This window comes from Dendropsophus ebraccatus, chromosome 9 (assembly GCF_027789765.1).
Source record: "Dendropsophus ebraccatus isolate aDenEbr1 chromosome 9, aDenEbr1.pat, whole genome shotgun sequence".
NCBI lineage: Eukaryota > Metazoa > Chordata > Amphibia > Anura > Hylidae > Dendropsophus > Dendropsophus ebraccatus.
Window position 1 is genome coordinate 90,085,624 of NC_091462.1, and position 23,088 is coordinate 90,108,711.

A 23,088-nucleotide genomic window follows, 5' to 3' on the forward strand; every position below is an offset into this window, starting at 1 on the left:
TATCTGCCACACATTTGAAGCCAAAGCCAGGAATGGATTTGAAAAGAGGAGAAATTTCAGCCTTTCCTTTATGACCTGATCTGTTTATAGTCTGTTCCTGGTTTTGGCTTCAAATCTTTGGCAGATAATCTGTCAGATAATCTTTCTGTGTAAATGGACCCTTAGACAAAACAGTAAGGTGTTTCCATTGGTTACTTTGTTGGGATCAGCTCTTTTTAGTTTATAAAAGTTTTATTTAAAGGGAAATAACAGCAGGATAGAAGAACGTTGCCTGTTGTGTCCCTATAGTGTATGGGCCCTGGGAATATAGGTAATTTTCTTTACTACTTAGCGCCGGTTTCCTGAAATTCTGCATTTTATTACTGCTACAGGGCACGATCCACCCGCTGCTTGCATGAAAAGTTACTTTCACTTTAGGTTTTGTGGCTTTGTCACTGCAGAGTCCAGCCATGATCCATGCTGGCGGCTGCTCCTATCTGTTCCTCCTTAGGAGACAATGTTCTGCCCATACTGGAGACGGAGCTGTGGGAATAGAGCAGGACACTCTGTTTCCTGATGAAACAGTAGCAGCTGCCGGCAAGGAGCACAGCTGGTCCGTACACTGATTCTAAGTTGCAAAATCAAAAGTGAAGGTTATCTAGAAACATAGACATCCTGTTAATACCTGGTTTGTGCTAAAATAAATAAAAATCAGATCGAGACCAATTATTTTAGATTTCAACCTTCATTGTGACCCATCAGGAAACTCATCAGCTATTACATAGCGGGAAGCAATTAAACAGTAGTTTTTACTAGTTGTTGAGGGTAGAAATAAGTGTAACAAAGGGCATATATTGCTTATTAAGAGCATTTGCTTCCTCCCACACCCAAAACATGCAAAGAGGCAAGTTTAGTGTGTGAGCCCTAATGGCGACAGAGGCCAAAATCCACAAATCTACATCAAGTGCTGCAGATCAGTTGGTGCTATACGAATAAAGGAATCATTATTTAGTGTCCCTCGTAATATTATATATCTGCAGCTGAAAACCATGCGCTGTGAATCTATGCTGACTCTGAGCTACCAAAGATTTCCAAGGAACCTGAGTCCCCACCTCCTTAACATTATTCACATCCCAAATAAAGGCAGTTTTTATGGAAATAAAAAACCTAGGCAACAAAGGTTTGCTATGAATGCTTTTATTGTGTGTGTATCCAGTGGTGCTGCCAGTCCGATAGTGTGATCGGTGACACTTTAAGGTACACTCCCCAAAGGGTCTCCAAAAGGACCACAGTCGTGAATACTGGTGGTGGTCATATTGGTCAGTATTGATTCTGCTGTCTCTCTCCTTAGAGGTGTTAACATCACTTTCTAATATGTTACTGAAATATCTATTTAGAAAAATCTGCTTCACTGCAACGGCTTGGTTGTTGTACCGGTGGAGGGTATGGATGGTTTTCTAAAAAGAATGGAAGCTGGTAGAACTGCTAAGGGCTGCCTTACTCCATATTAGTTCTAAAGGGATGTCCTCAAAGCTTCTATAGTTATAATGTAATGTATCCCAATACTTTAGTATTTCTTTTTAAATTAAAGTGTACCTGTCATTAAACTTTTTCCAGATTTGCTTTAAAGTGACTAGCCGGGATTTTTTTTTGTATAGCTCACACAGATATCTGCCCATTCATATTAAATCATTAAGATCTGTGTATGGGTCTGTACAGATATTAGGTAAGCTTACATGTTAGATTGGTGGTGATACTTGGATGTCAGTGTGCTGATTGATGAGCAATACTAGAGACTGGTGACCGCCACTTATCCGTCCACAATGATCATGCATGCTTTCATGTGGCGGAGAATAAAGACGTCATATGTTAATGGGCAGCTGTAACCTACATGCTGATGGAAACTAGTATGTGGTATGTATGATATCTGATGGTGATGCAGTCATTTCCATAATATATTCTGTGCAGTATAAGTGAAATGACTCCTTATTTCTGTGTTTGGTTATAATGTCTTTATTTTACTTTTTCCCCAGTGTCAAACCATGACCATCATAGATAAAGTTTCTTCCGTCACTGCAGCATGCCGGAACCAGCTTTACAAGCCAATGGCGCCGTCATCGGGAGACAAAGACACAGGTTCGCCCATTTGGGGCATCGTATCGTCCCCAGCTAAAATCTCTCTTGGACCAGTACCTGGTGCTGCCGTCTACTCAAGCTCCTATGTTCCTGAAAAGCCTGTGCCTTCAGAGCAGACCGATCCACGTAAGACCAGCCTAATGTCTTCTTTTGTTTTCATGTCTTAAAGGAGAAGGAATGGCCATACTTTGCTATAAAGCTATTTGCCAATATGATAGTATTATATATTTATCTCTGTCCCCTTCCACATTCAGTTGTAAGGTGAAGGAAAAGTGTATATGTTTGGGTTGATCAGTAATGCATTATGCTATGAACGTAGCAGAGATTGCAGAATAGGTTGATTTTTGCAATACAATGGCACTTTTAAAAACATTACTATTCCATTACAGGTAATCGACTGCTTCGGGTACAAACCCACTTGACGTATTTGCTGCATGAATCAGTCTTAAAAATAAGCAGGCAAAACGCAGGTTGGCTTTATACAATTGTTCTGCGTTACAATACGCAATTGCGTATTTTTGAAGCGTGAAGCTTGTTGTTAGCAAAGCATCAGTTGTTAACAACCTGTGCGAAAAACGCATGTAGCTTCACGCTTCAAAAATACGCAATTGCGTATTTTAACGCAGAACAATTGTATAAAGCCAACCTGCGTTTTGCCTGCATATTTTTAAGACTGATTCACGCTGCAAATACGTCAAGTGGGTTTGTACCCTTAAAGTGAATCTTAATTCTCCCCTCCAAACCTTTGGTATTGTTCTGTAGGTTGATTCTATGCCAGGGGCCGTTTTCCTCGTTTATTCTTGCAGCGCTGGGTTAAGAGCATACATGCCTTACACCTTCATTGCCTCTCTTTTTTTTATACGTGCCCTTCTCCTTTTGCAGGAGATTTTCTGTAGTTGTGCACACTGAGGAAAACACGTGGCGGACTTGCGGTGGATTCCACTGCTCATCCGTGCGCGCTTCTGCTTCACTTTCCACCTTTACCATAGACTCTATTCTATGGTTAGGCAGATTTCTCCCTCTGCCCAAAGAATGGAAGGGCTCATTTTTTGGGAAAGGCGGAGTCTATGGCAGAGACGGAGAGTGAAGCAGGAGCGCTTGGGGAGGAGCAGCGGAATCCACCTCAAGTCCTCCATGTGTTTTTCTCAGTGTGCAAATACCCGTTCTCCTGCAGCGAGCCATCATAGAAGCTCCCAGTGAAGTTCTTCTCCAGACTTGTTTTTTTTAAATGGCACCAATGTTTGAAGTGCTGCTATGACCCCATTTTTTCTGTCTCTGTGCTGTTATTAGTAGTATAGGCATAAGGACTAACACTCAGTCTGATTATACCAAGTGGAAAGTAGAGGTATTCTTGTCAGAAAATTACCCACTGAGTAGACAATGATCATAGAAGAAATGCTCGTGATATTTGATGCAAGTGCTCTTGTGCACAATTTTATTTTGGCATAAAGTGTAGTCACAGACATTAATTCCGACGTTTTGGTGGTGACGCCTTTATCAGGGGTCTGTGTTAGTTGTTGCAGTATGTGGGTAGCGGAGTAATGGAGGTCAGCTCATTGGTAACAGGAGGTCAGGGGGTGGCTGAGGTCCGAGCAGAGTCGGGGATGGTGAGAGCCGGACAATGGAACCAGGGAGAGACCATGCGGTGATCCGGATCCAGCGGAGCTAAGTCGAGCACTTTATGCAAAAATAAAATTGTGCACAAGAGCACTTGCATCAAATATCACGAGCATTTCTTCTATGATCATTGTCTACTCAGTGGATAATGTGCTGTTATTAGTGCCATCAGTTACAGTGTCACTAAGGCGAGGGCCAAGGATACGTTAAACCAGATGCTAAGCCCCGCCTTAGTGACACTGTAACTGATGGTGCCAATAACAGCACAGAGGAAAGATGGGATGACCATATCGCTTTAAAGTGTCACTGTCGTGAAATTTTTTTTTGCAGAAATCAATAGTCCAGGCGATTTTAAGAAACTTTGTAATTGGGTTTATTATCCGAAAAATGCATTTTTATCATGAAAAAGCAGTCTGAAGCTCTCCCCCCTGTCTTCATTGTTCTCCTATGGAGAGAGCTAAAGAAAAGACCAAAACAGGACAACAAAGAGTTAATCTACAAATCCCTCACGGGATATCTCCTGTGACAGTCACCAGTGACCTGTCTGAGCTCGGATTACAGCTGTCACCCAGCTCCGTGCCTGTAATCCTCTGTTATCTGCTTTCTGCTGCCGGCTAACTCCCTCCTTCCTCCTCCCCCCTCCCCTCTCCCTAGAGCAGACAGGGTACGTCTCCTGCAACAAGTCACAATTTTCAGATTTTTCAGAGTGGATGAAAAAGAGGAAGGAGGGGGGGACCTGGGAAAAGGCTTTTTACATGCAGATAATGGCAGATTTGGCTAATAAACCCAATTACAAAGTTTCTTAAAATCGCCTGGACTATTGATTTCTGCAAAAAAAAAAAATACGACAGTGACTCTTTAAGGTTAATCTTGGGAAGACCCCTTCTAAGGTGTTGATGTGATTTGCTTGAAATGATACTTATTTAATTCTGCATTCTCTTCACATGATGATTTGGACAAAGATTTCCTTTAAAATAAAAGTCATTGACCTTGCAAATGTTTTATTTTTTAGCTTTGGCCGTTCCGGGAGATGGAATAAATGCTCCACAGAAGATCCTTTTCCCAGCAGAGAAACTGAGACTAAAATGGCAGCGGATACAAAAGGTTGGAGCCGGTCTCCAAAACCTTGGCAATACTTGCTTTGTGAACTCGGTTCTGCAGTGTTTAACATACACTGCACCTCTAGCTAACTACATGCTCTCTCGAGAGCACTCCAAGACTTGTGAGTATGACTTCTGATACACTTTTCTGTTTGCTCAGCTGGTTAGTGAGGTCCTGAGTGGGCAACCTCCTGTTCAGCTTTCATTGCTGCAACACCAATCATGACATGTTATTCACAGTACCATGAGCGATAGGATGCTGGGTGCTGTAGGCCAATGATCAGATGGTTATTTGCTCCTGTTTTAGGCTGTGACATCAGTATTAGTATTATACGTAGCATGGTGTCCTACAGACGCATCTCCTAACAAAAATTTTATAATTTTTTTATCTTTGCTCATTCTTTAGTCCTATTATACATCCAGTCTAAATGTATCCCAGTGGGAATCAGAATACTTTTACCTGACTGAAAGCCTGCAGCAAGGGAAATTGGAGGAAAGTGGGTTGTTTTTCTTTCAATTCAATTTCTACTCTGATCTCCCGTTTCCTTTAATGTTTCTAGCTGTAAGTTCTTGATGCTAAGCAGCACTGGCTTCAAGCAAGATTGCAACCTTTTGCTAAACTTGTCCACTATAATCCTTGCCAGTGTCAGCAAACTTGCCCTGCTGTGCTGCGACACTTAAGTCCATCCTTGAGCAAAGTCTCAGGAGAGCAAATGCTCACGTTATCTTGCTCTTCATCACCTACAAGCTATTTTGGAGTTTTTTGGCCCTGGACTCAAGGAGCAGCCCAGGATTTGGATGATACAGCCACCATTTTGGGCAGGTATATATTTTCTGCACATCAATGTCCAACAGCTACCCCCCTTAAATAATATTTTCTATTGATTTGTTTCTATACCAAACATTATTATGGTGGAACAGTTCAAACTGAGTGACCCCTGATTCTATAAGCCCACATAGCCCGTCCATGCCCTACATAAGTGATGTCATCCTGCTGCAGTCTAATACATTGTGCCTATTTACCCATAAACCCCAATTCTTGAGATGAATACAGGTATGGGATCTATTCATGTGAATGCTTTGGGGGGTTTTCTGCACTGAGACACTTTCTATATTTTTCATACATTTCCCTGATAATGCTGCTCTTGCACTTTTTTCCGTCTTTCCTGTTGTGAACACTTTATAGCTGTCCTTGGCTAAGAGACCCCATACCTGTATACCTCCAGGGTTTCTTTGTGGTATTTATAGCCACTGATAACATGTCCTGCTCATTGGCAGACCTGATTCTTGTGCTTAAAGGAGGAGTTAATAGATATTACTATAGTTATGTTTCAATCATTATTTGATCCGATGCAAGGGCTGATATTATAGATAAAGCACTAAGGCTAGTCTAATGTACTAGACTAGATTTGTCAACAGTGCTTGTGTACTAGCAGTAATTACAGCCAAGGAAGAGAGTTCAGAGCTCTAATACTAGAAAAATTGAGCTGCCTATGGGTGTAGACTAACAGCATTTCATTCTTACTAAAGCAAATTGTATCGCTTGTAACATCCAGTCACTTAAAATCCAAAGGTATTTGCTACAAAGTATTCCCACTTACCGATGAGCTGTCCGCTCTCCTGACATGTCTTTTTTAGAAAATACTTTTTTGTTTTTTTTATTAATATTCTTTGTGCAAAAACATATCCAGCCTGATTGAGCTGTCCTTCAGGATTCTGTTACCTCTGCCCACAATCTGAGTTTGTGTTGAAAAACTAAGGCTGTGTACAAACACAAATTTATTTATTTATTTTTTTCTTCTTTTGCGACCTTGTAAAAATTGAATTCAATGGGACACTTACTTTTAAAAAAATGGCCGTTCACAGCCCTTAAGTAGTCCGATTTGTACAGTATTAGCATTTTTGTTTTTTCATTGAACCTGAAAGTTCCGCCTCCCCGATATCTAGGCATTGGGGTGGAGCTGCCTCTGCCCTCTTCCTGTCCACTCACGCTTGATAAGCAGCCTGAGCCCTGGCAAATTAATGCAAAGGCCACCCCTCAGCCTGCCAATCATGTGTGAGTGGCTGGGAAGAGGGTGAAGGCAGCAAGACTACATGCAGCTGAAGCTCCCCTTAAAGCCTAGTTACTGGGAGATGGGACCGAAGATTAAAGATGTGTGGTGTGTTGTGTTGTCTCTTTTTTTTTTTTTTTTTTTTTTTTTTTTTTAAATTGCCTTGCCCGGCAGCTATTAGGTACTGGGGCCAATTCACACTCCACCAAGGAGCTGATTGGTTCCCTTTTAAAGCATTAGTGCCATTTTAAATTTAACTTTTGATGTGTTACACAGTTACTCCCTGATTGTTGGCAATAGCCCGGTGATGCATACAGCTTCCATATTCAGCCCTCAGTCTGACTGATGGCAGGAGACAGGCTTTATAGATTATATGGGAACCTGTCTGTTGTAAACAGAAGGTTGGGTGGAATGCCATGCTGGGGAGTGAAGCTATATGTGATGATTGGAGGTGGTGTTTTATAAAGAACTCTGCTTCTATGTCGTTCTTCTGATGATTCTTCCAGGAATGTGTGAATAAATTGGGAACTTTCTTACTTATATTGTTCCAAAAAGTAAAGTTTCTGTATTTCCTACAAGTGACATGCCAGAAGAGAGGATGCATCCTCTATAAAGAAATCTTTGTCTTTTTACACTGAAAATGGCCTAATCCACTTTTTAGTTATTATTTACCTCCTAGATTATATTAGGGTGAGCAGATGTAAGTTGCTATTAGAGCTCCTAGTCCACAAAGTCCAACAGGCAGAATATCTGAAGAGCTGCAGGTTACGGGCTCTCTGAATTCTCCCAATGTGCTTAAACAGTCCATTGCCTTTGTTATAATGTAATATTTAACAATTCTCTTTTTCTGGCTGCTTATGGCTTTCTTTCATGCATTAACTTTCAGGTCGAGAACAAGATTTCTGTATGATGTGTGTGATGCAATCTCATGTAGCTCAAGCCCTTTGTAATTCTGGAGGAGTCATCAAGCCTACTAGTGTTATCAATGATCTTAGACGTAAGTTTCCATCATTATTGTTGCCTATGAACTTGCTGTTTTGTCATTATGAATAACTTTTCACCTGTCAAAAGTTATTGATTGCTGAGACCCACTGCGATATAAAGATAGAGCCAGGTAGAGTGTGTAGCAGCAGTGCGCTTGACTTTCTGGCTGCTCGCTAATTCTGACACTTTCACTTCATCATAGTCTGAAAGGTCCGTTAGGCATGCAATACTTAATGCTACATACTTATCAGATTTCGGTGGTTTAGTGACTGTATGCGGGCCACACAACTCTCCCTCGGCAGATAATGTCATGGGAGAGAAGGATCAATTATGTTTGATTTCAAGGCTCTTAGACTTGTGGCTTGTGTTTTTGTACTTGCCAGAATTCTCTTGTTCAGATCATAAGCCTCACTTTGTTTAAAAATAGATTTGATTTTTTTTTTTATTTTTTTTTTTTACACCTGCAAGCAGCTTTGCCTACTAGCCAGAAGGCCAGATTGTGCACTTCCCACATCCTAGAGCAGTGATGGCTAACCTTGACACTCCAGCTGTGGCAAAACTACAATTCCCATCATACCTGGGCAGTCAAATCCATATCTTTGGTTGTTCAGGCATGATGGAAATTGTAGTTTTGCCACAGCTGGAGTGTCAAGGTTAGCCATCACTGTCCCACAGCCTAATATACATAATTTTAGCACTAGATATGACAGCAGTCAGTGCATTGTGATTTGTTTTTGCTCGTTATTTATTGTATAATAGGCCGTTGCATACTCCAAGATTAGTAGTGCAGTAGTTAATAATCACACTTTGTCTTTGTTCTAGGTATTGCAAAGCACTTTCGTTATGGAAGCCAAGAAGATGCTCATGAATTTCTTAGATATACCGTAGAGGAAATGCAAAAATCCTGTCTCAGAGGTTGCTCAAAGTAAGTGATGCCCAATCTACAACAATACAACAAGTCCTACCTTGTGCAGTATGGTTATGCAGCTTCCTATTGAAATGGCTGTAGTAGTCTGCTTCGACAACACCACTGTTACTAACCAGTGATGAAAATGCATGTCGCTGTTAGTTTGTTCTGCTTCATGACATCCTTTTTTATGTATTATGGTGCTGTGGTCACGAAGGGGTTAAAATGTACATGTAGGTATAAACAAAAGGCCAAATTCTGTAGTATTTTACCAGTAACTTTTAAAGGGAAACTATATGTCCCTCTGTGCCATTTTCATGTACTGTTGTAGTTGAGTACATATCCCAATGAGGTACTTTGGTGCACTGGGGGCGGGACAACTGATCCAGCGAGCCCGCCCCACCTAATTAATATTTATCCAACTCTATGGGGAGTAAAGTCACTGCAGAGCACTGCCCCCAATGTTTATTGGAAGGGGTGGGCTGGCTGGGGCTGATCAACGCATTGTGGGTTTTAGCTCGGCCCCCAATGCACGAAACGCCTCATTAGCATATGGATTGAACAGCAAAGTACTTGAAAACAGCGCCAAGGATGAAGGTAAGGAACTTGCCCTCAACTTCCTGTGCGCTTTAAGGACATATCAGCAGGTTAAAAACAATTAACTTGCTCATAGTTTCACTTTTATAAATCTTTATAATGGGCTACGGTAGTATAATCCTCCTGAGATAGTGACACAGACTTTGCTAATAAAACAATTACAGCGGGGACACAATCATATATCTGCAGCTTTGTACTTACTGACAACACTAGGATGGGCTACATGATGTTGGGGGATGTTGCCCACACCAAAACTGTAAATCTCCCACCAGGGAGATAAAGGAGTTAGACACTGAACATCATAGCTCTACAAGCTGATATGCTATTGTGAGTGGGTATGAGGTTATGTTACACATTGGTTTAATTAGATGCTTTCTGGGCAAAATAGCTGAATCCACGCAATAGTTCATCAGTCACTGGCCGACTGGATGCCGACACCTAGCTCCGGCACGATCAGCTGTTTGGCATCTGCACTACCCAGTAACTGGGTCAGAAGCAGTTTCTCTTTGTTCATTTGTGTAGCGGCGGTCAGGGCTGTGGAGTCGGTAAGCCGCAGCTCCGACTCCTGAATTTTATCAGGACCGACTCCGACTCCTGCTCCTTTATAAATGGCCAGTCATATACCAGGGGAGTTATTTATCACACTGGCTCAGCAGCTTCTCCCTAATGTCCTACATGATCCTGGGGCAACTTCTGAGGGAATAAGGAAACATATAAAGCATCTTTTCCTGTGTGTGCAGTGGATGCAGCTAGTCTCCATCCTTCATGTCCTGAACAACTCAGAACTAGATTAAATGGAGCAGGTGGTCTTTTCCTGCTGACAATCTTCTATGTTTCTAACTAAATATTCACCATATACACAGAAATACTACTAACAATGGCAGATCACTGTAATATAGAGGTCAGACATTGTGATATAGAGAGAGGTCACACATAATGATATAGAGAGGGGTCAAACATAGTTATATAGAGAGGGGTCACACAGTGATATAGAGGTCACACAATGATATAGAAGGTCACTGTGGGGGCACGCAATAGCACTCACACACACCCTGCTGCAGCCATAGCAAACACACACAGCTTGCTGCAGCCATGGCCCACGCACGCACCCAGCCTGCTGCAGCCATAGCACACACATAGTCTGCTGCAGCCATAACACACACACACACACACACACACACAGCCTGCTGTAGTCCTAGCATACACACAGCTTGCTGCAGCCATAGAGCGCGCACACACACACGCACACACACAAAGCCTGCTGCAGCCATAGCGCGCACACACACAGCCTGCTGTAGTCATCGCACAGACAGCCCACTGCAGCCATAGCGTGCGCATACACACACACACACACACACACACACACACACACACACACACACACACACACACACACACACACACACACACACACACACACCACCTGCAGCCATTGAACACTGCAGAAGAACACTGAAGAAAAACACACAATCTTCTCCCAGAGAGAAAACCCCACACTGAGGACAGAGGTTACTGCTCAGCGATGTAAACGAGCGGCGATCTGCTAGATTGCCGCTCGTTTACTGGGCCTATTCCACCGCCCGATGTTCGTTGAGCGAGGGCTGCAAGGACATCGTTACCGATGCCCTTGCAGCATCATACATTACCTGTCAGTTCTTTTCTGCGCTGTCTTCATCCCCGGGTCCTGCGCGCTCTATCTTCAGAATGGCCGGTCAGCTGACCGGCCAAACTCAGCCAATCACAGGCCGCGGCGGTCCCGGCCTGTGATTGGCTGAGCGCTCTGTCAGCTGACCGGCCATTCTGAAGATAGACCGCGCGGAGAAGACCTGACAGGTATTGTATGATGCTGCAGCCTGTCAAATCGTCAGTCGCCCGCCGTGCACCGCTATTCCACCGTAGCGATGCGCGGTGGGGGAACGATGATTTTAGGTCTGGCCCTAAATGAACGATCAGCCGATGACACGATCATCGGCTGATCGTTCTCTCTATTTCACCTAACGATAATCGGCCGCATCGGGCCAAATGGGGCCGATTATCGTTACTGTGGAATAGGGCCCCTACACTACTTATGTCTCCTCCTCTATATTACACAGGATATCTTCATATTACACTGCTGCTCATACACTGCTGCCCCCCCCCCTTATGTAATAGGGCCAGTGTCCTATTAGAATGTTGCTCATAATATGTATTCAAGAGCAAAACTTGTAAAATTCATATCAAAATTCAATTCTACATTTTTTTTTTTAGGGTACAAACCCACTTGGCGGGTCTGCAGCGAGTCTCCATGCTGCGTTTTTGCAGCGAGACTCGCTGCAGATCCCGGCCCTATACTTTTAATGGCAGACAAACACGCAGCAGGGATGTACATCCCTGCTGCGAGTTTGTCTGCAGCCCGCCCCATTAACCCCCCGGCCGCCGGAGCTGATACTTCACCTGATCCCGGCTCCGGCGGTTCCCGATGTCTTCAGCAAGCCGGAGCGGGGACCAGGTGAGGTATATGCTCCAGCCAGCCGCCCGCAGCCCCGGCCGCCCGATCGCCCCCCCGCAGCCCCGATCGCACACACGCCCCCCAGCAGACCCGGCCACCCGATCGGGCGGCCGGGGCTGCGGGGGGCGTGTGTGCGATCGGGGCTGCGGGGGGGCGTGTGCGCGATCGGGGCTGTGGGGGGGCGGCCGGGGGTGCGGAAGGGCGATCGGGCGGGGGGGCCGATCGGGCGGCCGGGGCATATACTTCACCTGGTCCCCGCTCCGGCTTGCTGAAGACATCGGGAACCGCCGGAGCCGGGATCAGGTGAAGTATCAGCTCCGGCGGCCGGGGGGTTAATGGGGTGGGCTGCAGACAAACTCGCAGCAGGGATGTACATCCCTGCTGCGTGTTTGTCTGCCATTAAAAGTAAGGGCCGGGATCTGCAGCGAGTCTCGCTGCAAAAACGCAGCATGGAGACTCGCTGCAGATCCGGCAAGTGGGTTTGTAACCTTAAAGATTTTTTTGAAAGCTGGAGTCGGAATCGGTACATTTTTTTTTCCTAACTCCAACTCAGACTCCTACTCCAGCCAAACCTAACTCCAACTCCAACTCCACAGCCCTGGCGGCGGTGACCTGTAACTGCAGCCCGGCTCCTGCTCTAGTGAATACAGGCCCAGCCACTACTGTGAACTAAGCCAACCTCCCCTCGCCCAGTTCACTTTGTAGTGCAGATATCCTGCTGATCAGTGGTTTAATCAATCTGATTTGCTCTGAAGAAAGATTTTAAAGGTCCATTCGCCAGGGTTAATTTTTGGAAAATGGAGCTTGTTCACAATAATCAGTCTGTGTATAGATGAGAAAGTGTTGCTCAGTTCATCAGATGTATATCTGTACATAATACAGGCTTTATTCTCACTCCATAGCTTAATATCTGTGTTCCTTTTGTTTTAGTTTGGACAGACATACACAAACAACAACTTTTGTACATCAGATATTTGGTGGTTGTCTTCGTTCTCGAGGTAAGATGTATGTCTTAACTGTGATTTCAGAAATTGTATAAAAATACGATATTAATATAAAATATATAAATGGTGTTTTGTTTTTTTTCTCGTTACAGTGAAGTGTCTAAATTGTAAATCTGTTTCTGACACCTATGATGAATATCTAGATATCCCTTTGGAAATAAAGGTAAAACATCCATGTCCTTTATGTTAAGGTATAAATAGTTAGTGTGCTGTTCAGTGTCTGCACTATACTAGGAACAGAGAGGTGGCGCTGGGGTACTCGGCCATTCTCGGCTCCTATTCACTTTAATAGGAGCTGTGGCTACAGTACCTGTGGATGGGCCCCCAACAGTAATGAAATATCACACACTTGCCCTAAGCTAACAGACTAAACCTTCAAGAACTGTTTTGGCCAGAAGACACTTCTCCTGACCTCTCCATATACATGAATGCTTGTTTGCCACAGCCGCATGCTCCATTGGTCTCTTTGAGGTGGGGAGAGTTAGTGTCACTGTCAGTACGAAAACCATTTTGACATGCCATAGAGGCACGCCAAAAGTTTTGATTGTTCTGGGTCTGAGTATTCAGACCCGTCGCAATCGGGAGAACGAACTGGTAGAGTCGGGCTCAACTAGAAGTCCGACATTTATTTATTTATCCCAGAGTGGAGATGGACATGCCGCAATGCGTCTTCTCCTCGCTCATTCTCCTGATCTGTACCGGTCTGAACTCTCCGTCCCGGACAATCAAAAGTTTTTTTTATAACAGACACTTAAGGCCACAACCAAATGGCTCTGGCAGTTTCTCTCTCCAAGAACAGATGTCAGGGAGCGAAAATCACTTACGTCTGACCCCCATCTCCACTGCCATCATCTGTCGGAGTCTTGGCCCTGCTGCCAGCGGCCTGTTTCGACCTCATTATAAAATGTATGGCAGCTCTAACTTTACACTGCATTTTCATAAAAATCTGCACAAAATTGTCAATAGGGTAAATCCACAGTGGATCTGCAGCATGAAAGACTGAAACATTTCTTTAAAACTTCATTTGCAGTGCTGTTACAATACAACACTGCAGATTTCCTTTATACAAATCCACTGAAAAGTCCACCGATTAGCTGATGCCTCTAAAACCGTCTGATCGGGTCTTTGAGAGGGCTTTAAAATTTATGATTGTCTGGAGCACATTGTGTAAACAGGGTTATGTGTGGCCAATAACAAAAGGAGACTGACAGCATGGATATATACATATCTTTTCAGATCACAAGCAGCAGTGTACACTGTACTATCTATGCAGCTTGTGATCCGACATCTGGGTCTCCCATCCTTGACCACTGCTGTATCTTCAGGCCCTGCCTCCAGAATGATTAACAGCCAGAGGAGGCAGGGCCTAAAGATACAGCTGGCATCCGGAAGACGTCCGATCACAAGCAGTGCGGAAGATAAGTATACACTTCTTCTTGTGATCTGGAAACTAACAGCACAGGTGTAAACATATCTGTGCTCTCAGTTTCCAGGGCTGCAAGAATACAAGGATCATTTGTGCAGCCCAGCCACCTGATATTGTTGTGCCATGTAAAGGCACTGTAAACAAGTGCTGAGCTCGCTGAATGGCACTAGTTTGTGGCTGCCAGTGGCCAACAAATTGCATAATGTAAAAGAACCCCTACTTTAATGGTGCGAACATGGTCAACAAGTTTAGTGGGTCCAGTACACTGCAGTAAATGTTATTACCTTCTTGACCGTATGCTGACCTAATGTAAAGGGAAATTGGGATAATTTAGAACTTGAAAAGGGCTGCTCTTATCTGTTTGCTCATTTTTCTTATTGTAGACCTCCCACAGTGTAAATAAAGCCTTGGAGCAGTTTGTGAAAGCCGAGCAGCTCGATGGGGACAATGCATATAACTGCAGCAAGTAAGTAGGGCTATAAACTCTCTCTTTATATTTGAATGCAATGACATTCTACATGTTGAGCCGCAAACAAATAAGTTACAATTTCATTGTTTAATATTTATTTTTTTTTCCTGTGTGGCAGCGTGTAATGATGCTTGTCACTCTCCACAAGCCTGCCCCCCCCCCCCTTGTTTGAGTGATGCGTATGTGACACTCCTCCATAGAACACCATGTATGGAGGGAGAAGCCATCTAACTTGACGCAAACATAATGGGGTTATTTGGGGGCAGAGCAACGTAGTAATAAAGAACGGCCCACAGTAAAGGCACTCTGTAGACCATAAACATTATTAGTGTCTTACAGAATGCGTGTACCCAGCCCCCTGGTCCCTAACCAGTCTTTTGCACAGTTGTGTGACAGCATTTTACTAGAAAGTCTGGGTCTTTCCAGTTGCATCTATGCTTTATACTACACTGGGACATGGCCCTCTGACAAATGGAATAGTACCCCTAATTTTGTCAGTTTTTTCATGCACTTCTAGGACGAATAAAAGAGGGAAGGCACAGTGTAGAGCTCTAAAAAGGTGCTCCATACAGGATTGTTATATTATGGTAAAATTTACTGGTAAGCATTACGATTGGAAAATCCTTTGAATAAGGGGACCGCAGCACAGAAATATGGGTGGAACATGGGCTTAAAAACAGCTGCTGCTTGAAACAGTGAAAAGTTGTGGTGCAGCCAAGAATTATCAATGAACCTCAACACTGGTGCCTGCGCCTAGTCCTAGCCCAGATTCACTGATAATTCTAATAATCCTACATTAATATGAGGTCTGCCATCTTGCCTTAGGTTTTTACCACATGCTTTACAGTAACCCCCGTGGGCCATAGGCAAAAAGAGACAGAACATGTCCTATTAAGATGAATGACAATAAGGCTTCTGGGCATGCTCCGTTTTCTATAGCAGTCATTCTGCAGGGAGGATGAAGCAGGGTTGTGAGCAGCAGCTGTTCTGCGCACCTCTATCTATGTTAGTGTCACCTGTCACAGTACTCGTGTCTGTGATAAGGAGGCGCCATTGGGAAATGTTCGGTACAGAACAGGAAATCTTCTTTTAGCCCTAGTGGCCAGAATGGAAATTGCTAAATTTCTGAATTATTTTAAATATAAATGTAAAATAAAGATATAAATGTTTAACATAAATAGAATGTACAATCAGAAAATGACTATTGCTTAAATCACATTTTTAATTTCCAGTACAATGCAGGTGGATAAGGTGCTCATCTTACAGCAAAGCCATGACTTTCAACCTATAAAAGAACTTTCAGCAGCATCGCCCCTATATCTACTTGAAACAAATGAAGATTTTCCTGCTGATTCTGTACTGATCCTTAGGAGTAACATTGTATTACATTAAATGCACTGTCTACATTTCTTTATTTGGCCTTTTCTTGTTAGGTGTAAACAGTTGGTTACTGCAACAAAAAGATTTACAATACATCGAATATCGAATGTGCTGACATTGTCCTTGAAGAGGTTTGCAAGCTTCAGCGGTGGGAAACTTTCAAAGGTAAATCTAATTCTTTTATTCTTTTTGCTGCTATTCTGTTTCGGCTCACTGGGTGATAGTAGCTCTCCCAGCAAAGCTGCAAACTGTGATCTAGAAATCTCCCTGTCCTGGCATCTGCACTGCTCTGTCTTCTTTTTGGAGATTTATTTCTCCTTCCGTTGTAAGCATCAGCTTGGGATGACAGGGCAAATCTGAGGGACCTAGGAAACATTCAGAACAAACCCAAGTGAGGTTTCCTTACTTGCCATAGCTATGCTCGGATAAGTGAAGTTTCATCCTCCACTGGGATCCCTGAGGTCAGATGGACTCCTGTAGGGGCCTCTGTTTGGCTCATGGTGGGGTTTGCTAACATAGAGATACATGTGTCAGTATCATTTTCTGTTTCTCTGTATTTGTCTACCATATATTGCAAGTTTGTACAAAGCTTGTCTTTTCTCAATATTATAAGACACCCCACCATCAAAAGCATAAAAACATCTGTGATTAACCCTTTTGTCACCACCAATATGATTTATTTTATTTTTTTTTTTGGCTGTCATAAGGCCTTATCCTGACCAATACACCTTTTTACGGCATGGTCGGAATAAGTAAATGCCACTCTGCTACGTCAGCTTAGCGTGAGATCAGCTATCAGTATGCCAGCCGGGCAGTAGCTAGCCAGAGCAGAGGATCATCGCAGCAGCATGTAACAGATCTGATACTGAGGCATGTTCTATTACTTTGTAATATATCTTTATTAGAATAAATTAGATATTAAATAAACATTAAAATGGATGTATACTTTGCATTTTGGTTTACTGGCAGGGATAAGGGGTGACACAGTCCCCTCTGCTGCCACCAATGGAAGTGCATAGGTAACAGGCAGTGTTCTTTCTTCCTGATGATCTAAGCTTTTGCATTTCAAGTCATGATGTATTTGAATACATAGTTGGCAGTGAAAGGTTTAAAGTGTTTTGCTCCCTTCTGTCTAGGAAATAAAGTACCCAGAATACCTTAACATCCGTCCATTCACCTCCAACCCCCATGGAGAACCAATCATGTACTCTTTATATGCTGTTCTTGTGCATACAGGCCTGAGCTGTCACACCGGACATTATTTCTGCTATATAAAGGTGAGGAACGTCTAGAGCATGTATTCTATTCTACCTTATATGCCAGGTGCATGACTGAAGTAACTGCTTTCTCTGTATCACCCTTTTCACTCTATAGTAAACACATTTTCTTCATAGGACATCTGTAGTCTTTAAAATGTATGTGCTTACTATAGTTTACTTTACTGTCCGTTCTTACTAAATAAATTATTATTATTATTTTTATATCTTTATTTTTTTATTTTTTTTTTATTTCCAGGCCAGTAATGACCAATGGTACTTGATGAATGACTCGATTGTGTCCAGTGCAGATATCCGGACAGTGCTTAACCAGCAAGCGTACCTTCTATTTTATATCCGGTATGTAATTTACTTTTGGCTATAGTTGTCTGGGCACAAGACATATATATTTTTTTGTTTTAGAAGTTTTACTTTCTATTTCTTTTCTTTAGATCGCAGAATGTGCAGTGTGGAGACGCACCTTACTCTCATCAGTCTGCCAGCCCCAACTCTCCTCAGCCCAGTAGCAGCCATCAGGTTGGAGGCACCAAGTCTGATTTCATAGGACCACAGCAGATCATCAAAGTAAGACTGTCCCCTACATTATGTTCACAATGTTTAATATAACTAAATATTTTTTGGACCACTTTAAGTGTAAGATTTTTCTTCAGAAGCTTGCATGTATTACATTACACTGCAAGCTGCTCAATTTCAGCCATCTGGTGATCTTGCTTCTAAGCTCAAATCAAATTTAATATTGTTTGATTTGGGCTTAGATGTTTATTCGCTAGAGGGAGTAGAATTGAGCATTTTGCACTGTATTGTAATAAAGGAAATTTAGGCACTTAAAAGTAAAACCATTAGCATGGTGTCCAATATCTACGTCTATGCTGAGCGTTCAGGCTCTGACTCCCGCCACCACCGCCAGTCAGCTGTTTGGAGTAGCTGCAGCGCTCGTGTTTGACACAGCTGCTTTACAGTTGCCTTCACTTGTCCCTGCAGTTGCCGTACTTCTACTAGCTGAGGTGCAAGAAATTACAGCATTCTCCTATTCAACTGAACTGGGTAACGCTGAAGTTCCTTGCACCACTACTGCTAAAAGTATAGAAATTGTGAAGCAAGTGCAGATGAACATTGAAGAAACTGCCGTGCACCTGTAAACAGCATATTGGTGGGGGTGCCACACATCAGACCCCCGTTTATCTAATATTGGTGGCCTATCTGCAGGAATTATTATATTTTATTTATTTTTGTAGAATACAAAGAGCATGAATGGAAATAGATCACCGAAAACACCTCTAAATGGTTCTGGAATAAATGGCAACGTTATTAAAAGATGCATTGGCCCTTTGCCTATGAACAGACAAATGACTATGAATGGCAAAAAGCAAAAAATCATAGTGAACATCAATAAGTCACTTCCTGTCCAAGGCATGTCCTCCTCTGAAACTAAACTAAACACCCCAGCCCAGTCTACCTCTGTTGCCCCTGCAACGTCATCCACTATGGATCTCCCATATAAGTTGAATCGTGGACCTTTGGCCAGTGTCAATCCTATAGTATCTTCCACTTTGTTGGTTCCTTACGGGACTGAATCCTCAGAGGAATCTGAAGAGGAGAGTAAAGGTGTACGGAAAAAAAAAATTAGTGGAGAGCTAGTGAATGGATCGGTCATAATTAATGGACATTCTGCCATTGAATTGCCTGGTAATTCTGTTATGAAAGAAGAGGAGACTGCATCTAAAGCTAATCCAGTTGACCAGGACGCTTATGAGTCCACCAGTGGTGCAAGTTCTGTTAAACTTAATGGCTCTATTGAAGTAAGTGTTATACTTTTAAGTGTTACTGGTCTTTCTGGTTAGAACTTCTCCTCAGATTATTGCCAGCTCTACAATAATGCATTGAATACATTGGTACCTTTTGTACCACCTAAACACTGAAGGATGAGATGCAAACTGGTTCTTATGGGCAACTGCTGTTCTCCAAGCACAGCTTAGTACACAGCTACTATTAATAATATGGAGCTGTGCCAGTTATAAAGTGAAAAAGGTGCAATGAATGTTTTATCTTTATAGAGTACCTGTCATCAAAAAAAAGAACAATCTCTTGACTGGTCAGGGTCTCGGTGTGCAGACTGTGACTGATCACGAGAACAATAATAATTAATAATAATAATTTTTTATTTATATAGCGCCAACAGATTCCGCAGCACTTCTGGGGTTACGTACATAGACAAAAAATAGACATTACAGAGAGATACATATAATTATCCATACATGAGGAGTGAGATCCCTGCTCTCATGCATGAGCTTACATACTATCAGAAGGGGGTTTGAGACAAAATGGCAGAGGGGCAAAATGCATCATTGTTCTTATGGTCCGGCCATCTCTGGGAGAAGTGTGTGCACAGCTCTGTGAGGCTGGCAATTCTGAAACTAAAGGGCCAGGAACAAATGTAGACTGCCTACTGTTAATAGTAGATCTCACGCTTTTAACTTTTAAGTCACAGCTTATATAGCTCAATACTGCTCTATAATGTATCTATATCCATGCTGATCTTGCTCCTTAAAGTGACTGTACCACCAGGCCCAGGCAGAAGCACTGGAGGCGGGCTGACCCACCCTTAGTGGGAAGAAACCCCAGCCCCTCCATGACGTGACTCCGTTAGAATCAATGGAACCCTATAATAGAGGGGCTAAGGTTTCCTCCCACTAAGGGTGGGTCGGACGCCTCCAGTGCTTCTGCCTGGGCCTGGTGGTACAGTCACTTTAAGGTGTACAATAAAGAGGTAGAAGAGCAGTATATGGGTGACAACATAACAGCTGGCCTCCACCCAGTAGCTTGGGGATTACTGAAAGGTTGAGAGGGGTGTCATATACCACTTATTTAGTAACCTAAAACTAGTGCCGCTCCTCCTGTAAACACACAGCAGCTTACCCTGAAAAGTTATTTGAAAAGAGCGAATTTACAAGGTAATTTAAAAGTGGGATTTACAATTGGACTGAAAAAGGTGAGGGAGCCATACAGTTCTGTCCACTTAGACCCATTCTAGAATCCATGCTTATGACCCTAATATTTTTAGCGTGCTGATTTGCTATGACAGCCAGTCATGGGGGTCACAGTGACAGGTCTGTCTGTGTGGTATGGCACCTATTTCATATACGGACTTGATGTACATCTATGTTTATTTACTTTTAGGTTGACCTTGAAACTGTGACTAAGGAAGAAACAGCAGTAGCTATATCTCCTCACCCTGAGAGTGAGAGAGCAGAAGTGCAACAAATGTAAGTAGATTGTGCCAAGCTGAAAAACCTTCACTTTAAAGGGGTGCTTCAGGGAGACTATACCATTACATTGAGACTTTGCCATTACATTGCTTTAATAAACTTAGAGTACTTTGTAGAGTACTGTAATAAAATAAATGTATAGTTTTTTTTTTTTTTTTAGCTACCATTCACCTTATGTTGAGTGTCAGCAGTATAGGGTGAAACAGGCCCCTCTGCTGCTCTGAGCATTCCCCAGTGTTCCCCCTCCCCCGGGCGGATACTGTATATAAGAATATATGCTCTGTATAGTGCTGTGCAGCAGTGCTTGATCAGAGGAGGATATCAGCCCTGTAGTTCCTGACACAAACTGTGGCAGCAGAGGGCCCTGTGTTGCTCCCTTTCTGCTGCCACTCAATGGAAGTTAATTTTTTTAGCGTCTACAGTCCTCTTTAGTAATTGACAATATGTTTTTCTCTTTTCTTGTTTGGTAGACTGCAAAATACAGAGAACGACAGCATGGATGTTAATGTAGAAGATCATTCAGAACACAATGTAGCAAATTCTGAGATGCATCAGAATGGATTTTCGCCATCTTCTGTACCCGAAGAGCACCAAAGGGAAGCTTGCACTACACTCCAAGATGTGAAAAATGGAAATGATCATACATCTCATAATGGACACAGTGACCGGAAACGTTCCCGCAGCGAGAGATCTCGTTCAGAGCATGAGAGAGACTCTCGGAAGAGTGAACTGTATTCACGGAGCAGAGACAGCTCCAAGTACGATCGGTATAAACACTATCACAACGATGAATACAGAAGCAGGAACCATTTGCCTCAAAGTGAAAGTGGTCACAGAAACCATGGGAGACATCGGTCAAGGAGCAGAGGGAAAATGGACGATCATTATCGTTATCAGTCAAGACGAGATCGCTCTCACAGCCGCGAGAGGAACCACTACAGCAGACATCAAAGATGGGATCATTTTCATTCCTCTTACAGAGATGATCGGGACTATCACTACAGGGATTACAAACACCATAGACCTGACTGGTACCATCACTCTAGAGACAGACGGGATAATGGCTACAGCAGCAAACACTCTCATTACTCTTCTTTCTCAAGGCATTCTGACTCTCATCATTCTCATGGAAGGTTTAATCACCATGAACATTATGAAAACTGCAAGAAACGAAAACCCGAGCATGGTAGCAGCGCAGGGGGAGATGGTTATGAACCGGACTACAAGAGAAAAGGGAACTCTGAGGAGAAACAGACATTTCGAATGGAAGAAAGAAAAGTGTAAGTTTAAACCCTTTTCAAGTCTACCAGTATTGCTTGGCAAGCTTTAGGCAGCCTCCACCCTGTGGCCTTCTGTTACCCTCCTATCTGTTTTTGCAGATTCCCAAAAAGTCAATTTATCACTGATAATTCTGAAGTCTGAAAAGACCTTAATTTTACACTTCATAATCTATGGAGCGTGAAGCTGCACAGTGGACTAGCAGCTTTCCTGGTGTTATGTATCAATATGATGCAGGGAGAAGCTGAAAGTCTTAAAATGTTTGTGGGACTGTACTGACCCAGATGTGGTTGTTTCAATACAATCCTGCGATATTTAAACATTTCTGCTCTCCCCGCATCATTAGATGCATAATAAGCTGCACAGCTTCACACTCTGTAAGATCTGTAAATTATGGAGCGTGAGATTTATCTGGCAGATTTTTTAAGCCAAAGCCAGGATCAGACTATGAAAAGGGATCATGCTGATATTTCTGGTCTTTCTCGGGTTTTTTTTTTTTCCTGGCTTTGGCTTCAAAAATCTTGTACGATTAAATCTCTGAACACACCATTACACTGTGTCTTTTCTGATCTACATACCTGATGTGACTGAATTGCATAGGGTTATATTGTGGAAGTAATACAGCTGTCTAACAATGCACTTTTTTAAAATCTGTATAAGTAACCTTTTTTTTTTTTTTTTTTTTCCTCTCCTCTTTAGATCCCTTAAGACGTAGCATCTCCTGCATGGACATGACTCCATAGAAACATCCTGATATGCTGCATTTAAACTACCACAAATGATTTTTTTTAATTTTTTTTTTTAAACTAAATATATTTCTCCTCCAGACTAGAAAGGGTTAGTTGCCCATGATTCATTTAAAGATTTAATTTATTACATTTTGACATGCGATAGTGACATGTCTGGCATTTTGTTAAGTGGGGTTTCTCCTCTGGCGCCCAACCCCCCCACCCCAAAATTGGTCTTTGCTCAGACTCCCATTACTCAAAGCTGCTGACACGTCACTCATATACCAGAAGTTTTTGAAAATAAGTACCCTTTAAATCTGAATGCATGCTTATCCTATAAGAATGTGAGTGTTGTCAGAAAGGGCTCTGTAGCAGTCACAAGTTGCCTGAGAGTATTGATG

The 23,088-nt window shown here is 42.8% G+C and overlaps 1 protein-coding gene across 3 annotated transcripts in view; it reads left to right on the top strand.

Annotated features, from left to right (window-relative positions):
- USP42 (ubiquitin specific peptidase 42) overlaps positions 1–22,794 on the top strand; it is a 25,610-nt gene extending 2,816 nt beyond the window's left edge. The window contains exons 2-16 of one of the 3 annotated variants that reach the window (XM_069983825.1): positions 2,013–2,241; positions 4,745–4,954; positions 7,770–7,880; positions 8,690–8,792; positions 12,790–12,857; positions 12,956–13,026; positions 14,673–14,755; positions 16,192–16,303; positions 17,275–17,415; positions 17,654–17,754; positions 17,847–17,979; positions 18,651–19,214; positions 20,593–20,678; positions 21,152–21,961; positions 22,659–22,794. In XM_069983825.1, coding sequence (XP_069839926.1) covers positions 2,022–2,241; positions 4,745–4,954; positions 7,770–7,880; positions 8,690–8,792; positions 12,790–12,857; positions 12,956–13,026; positions 14,673–14,755; positions 16,192–16,303; positions 17,275–17,415; positions 17,654–17,754; positions 17,847–17,979; positions 18,651–19,214; positions 20,593–20,678; positions 21,152–21,961; positions 22,659–22,674 — 2,829 coding nt within the window. In that variant the 5' untranslated portion in view covers positions 2,013–2,021 and the 3' untranslated portion in view covers positions 22,675–22,794. Of the gene's footprint in view, positions 1–2,012; positions 2,242–4,744; positions 4,955–5,392; positions 5,656–7,769; positions 7,881–8,689; positions 8,793–12,789; positions 12,858–12,955; positions 13,027–14,672; positions 14,756–16,191; positions 16,304–17,274; positions 17,416–17,653; positions 17,755–17,846; positions 17,980–18,650; positions 19,215–20,592; positions 20,679–21,151; positions 21,962–22,658 lie in introns of those variants that run through there. The other 2 variants (XM_069983826.1, XM_069983827.1) reach the window with 2 other exon arrangements.
- The last annotated feature ends 294 nt before the right edge of the window (positions 22,795–23,088 follow it).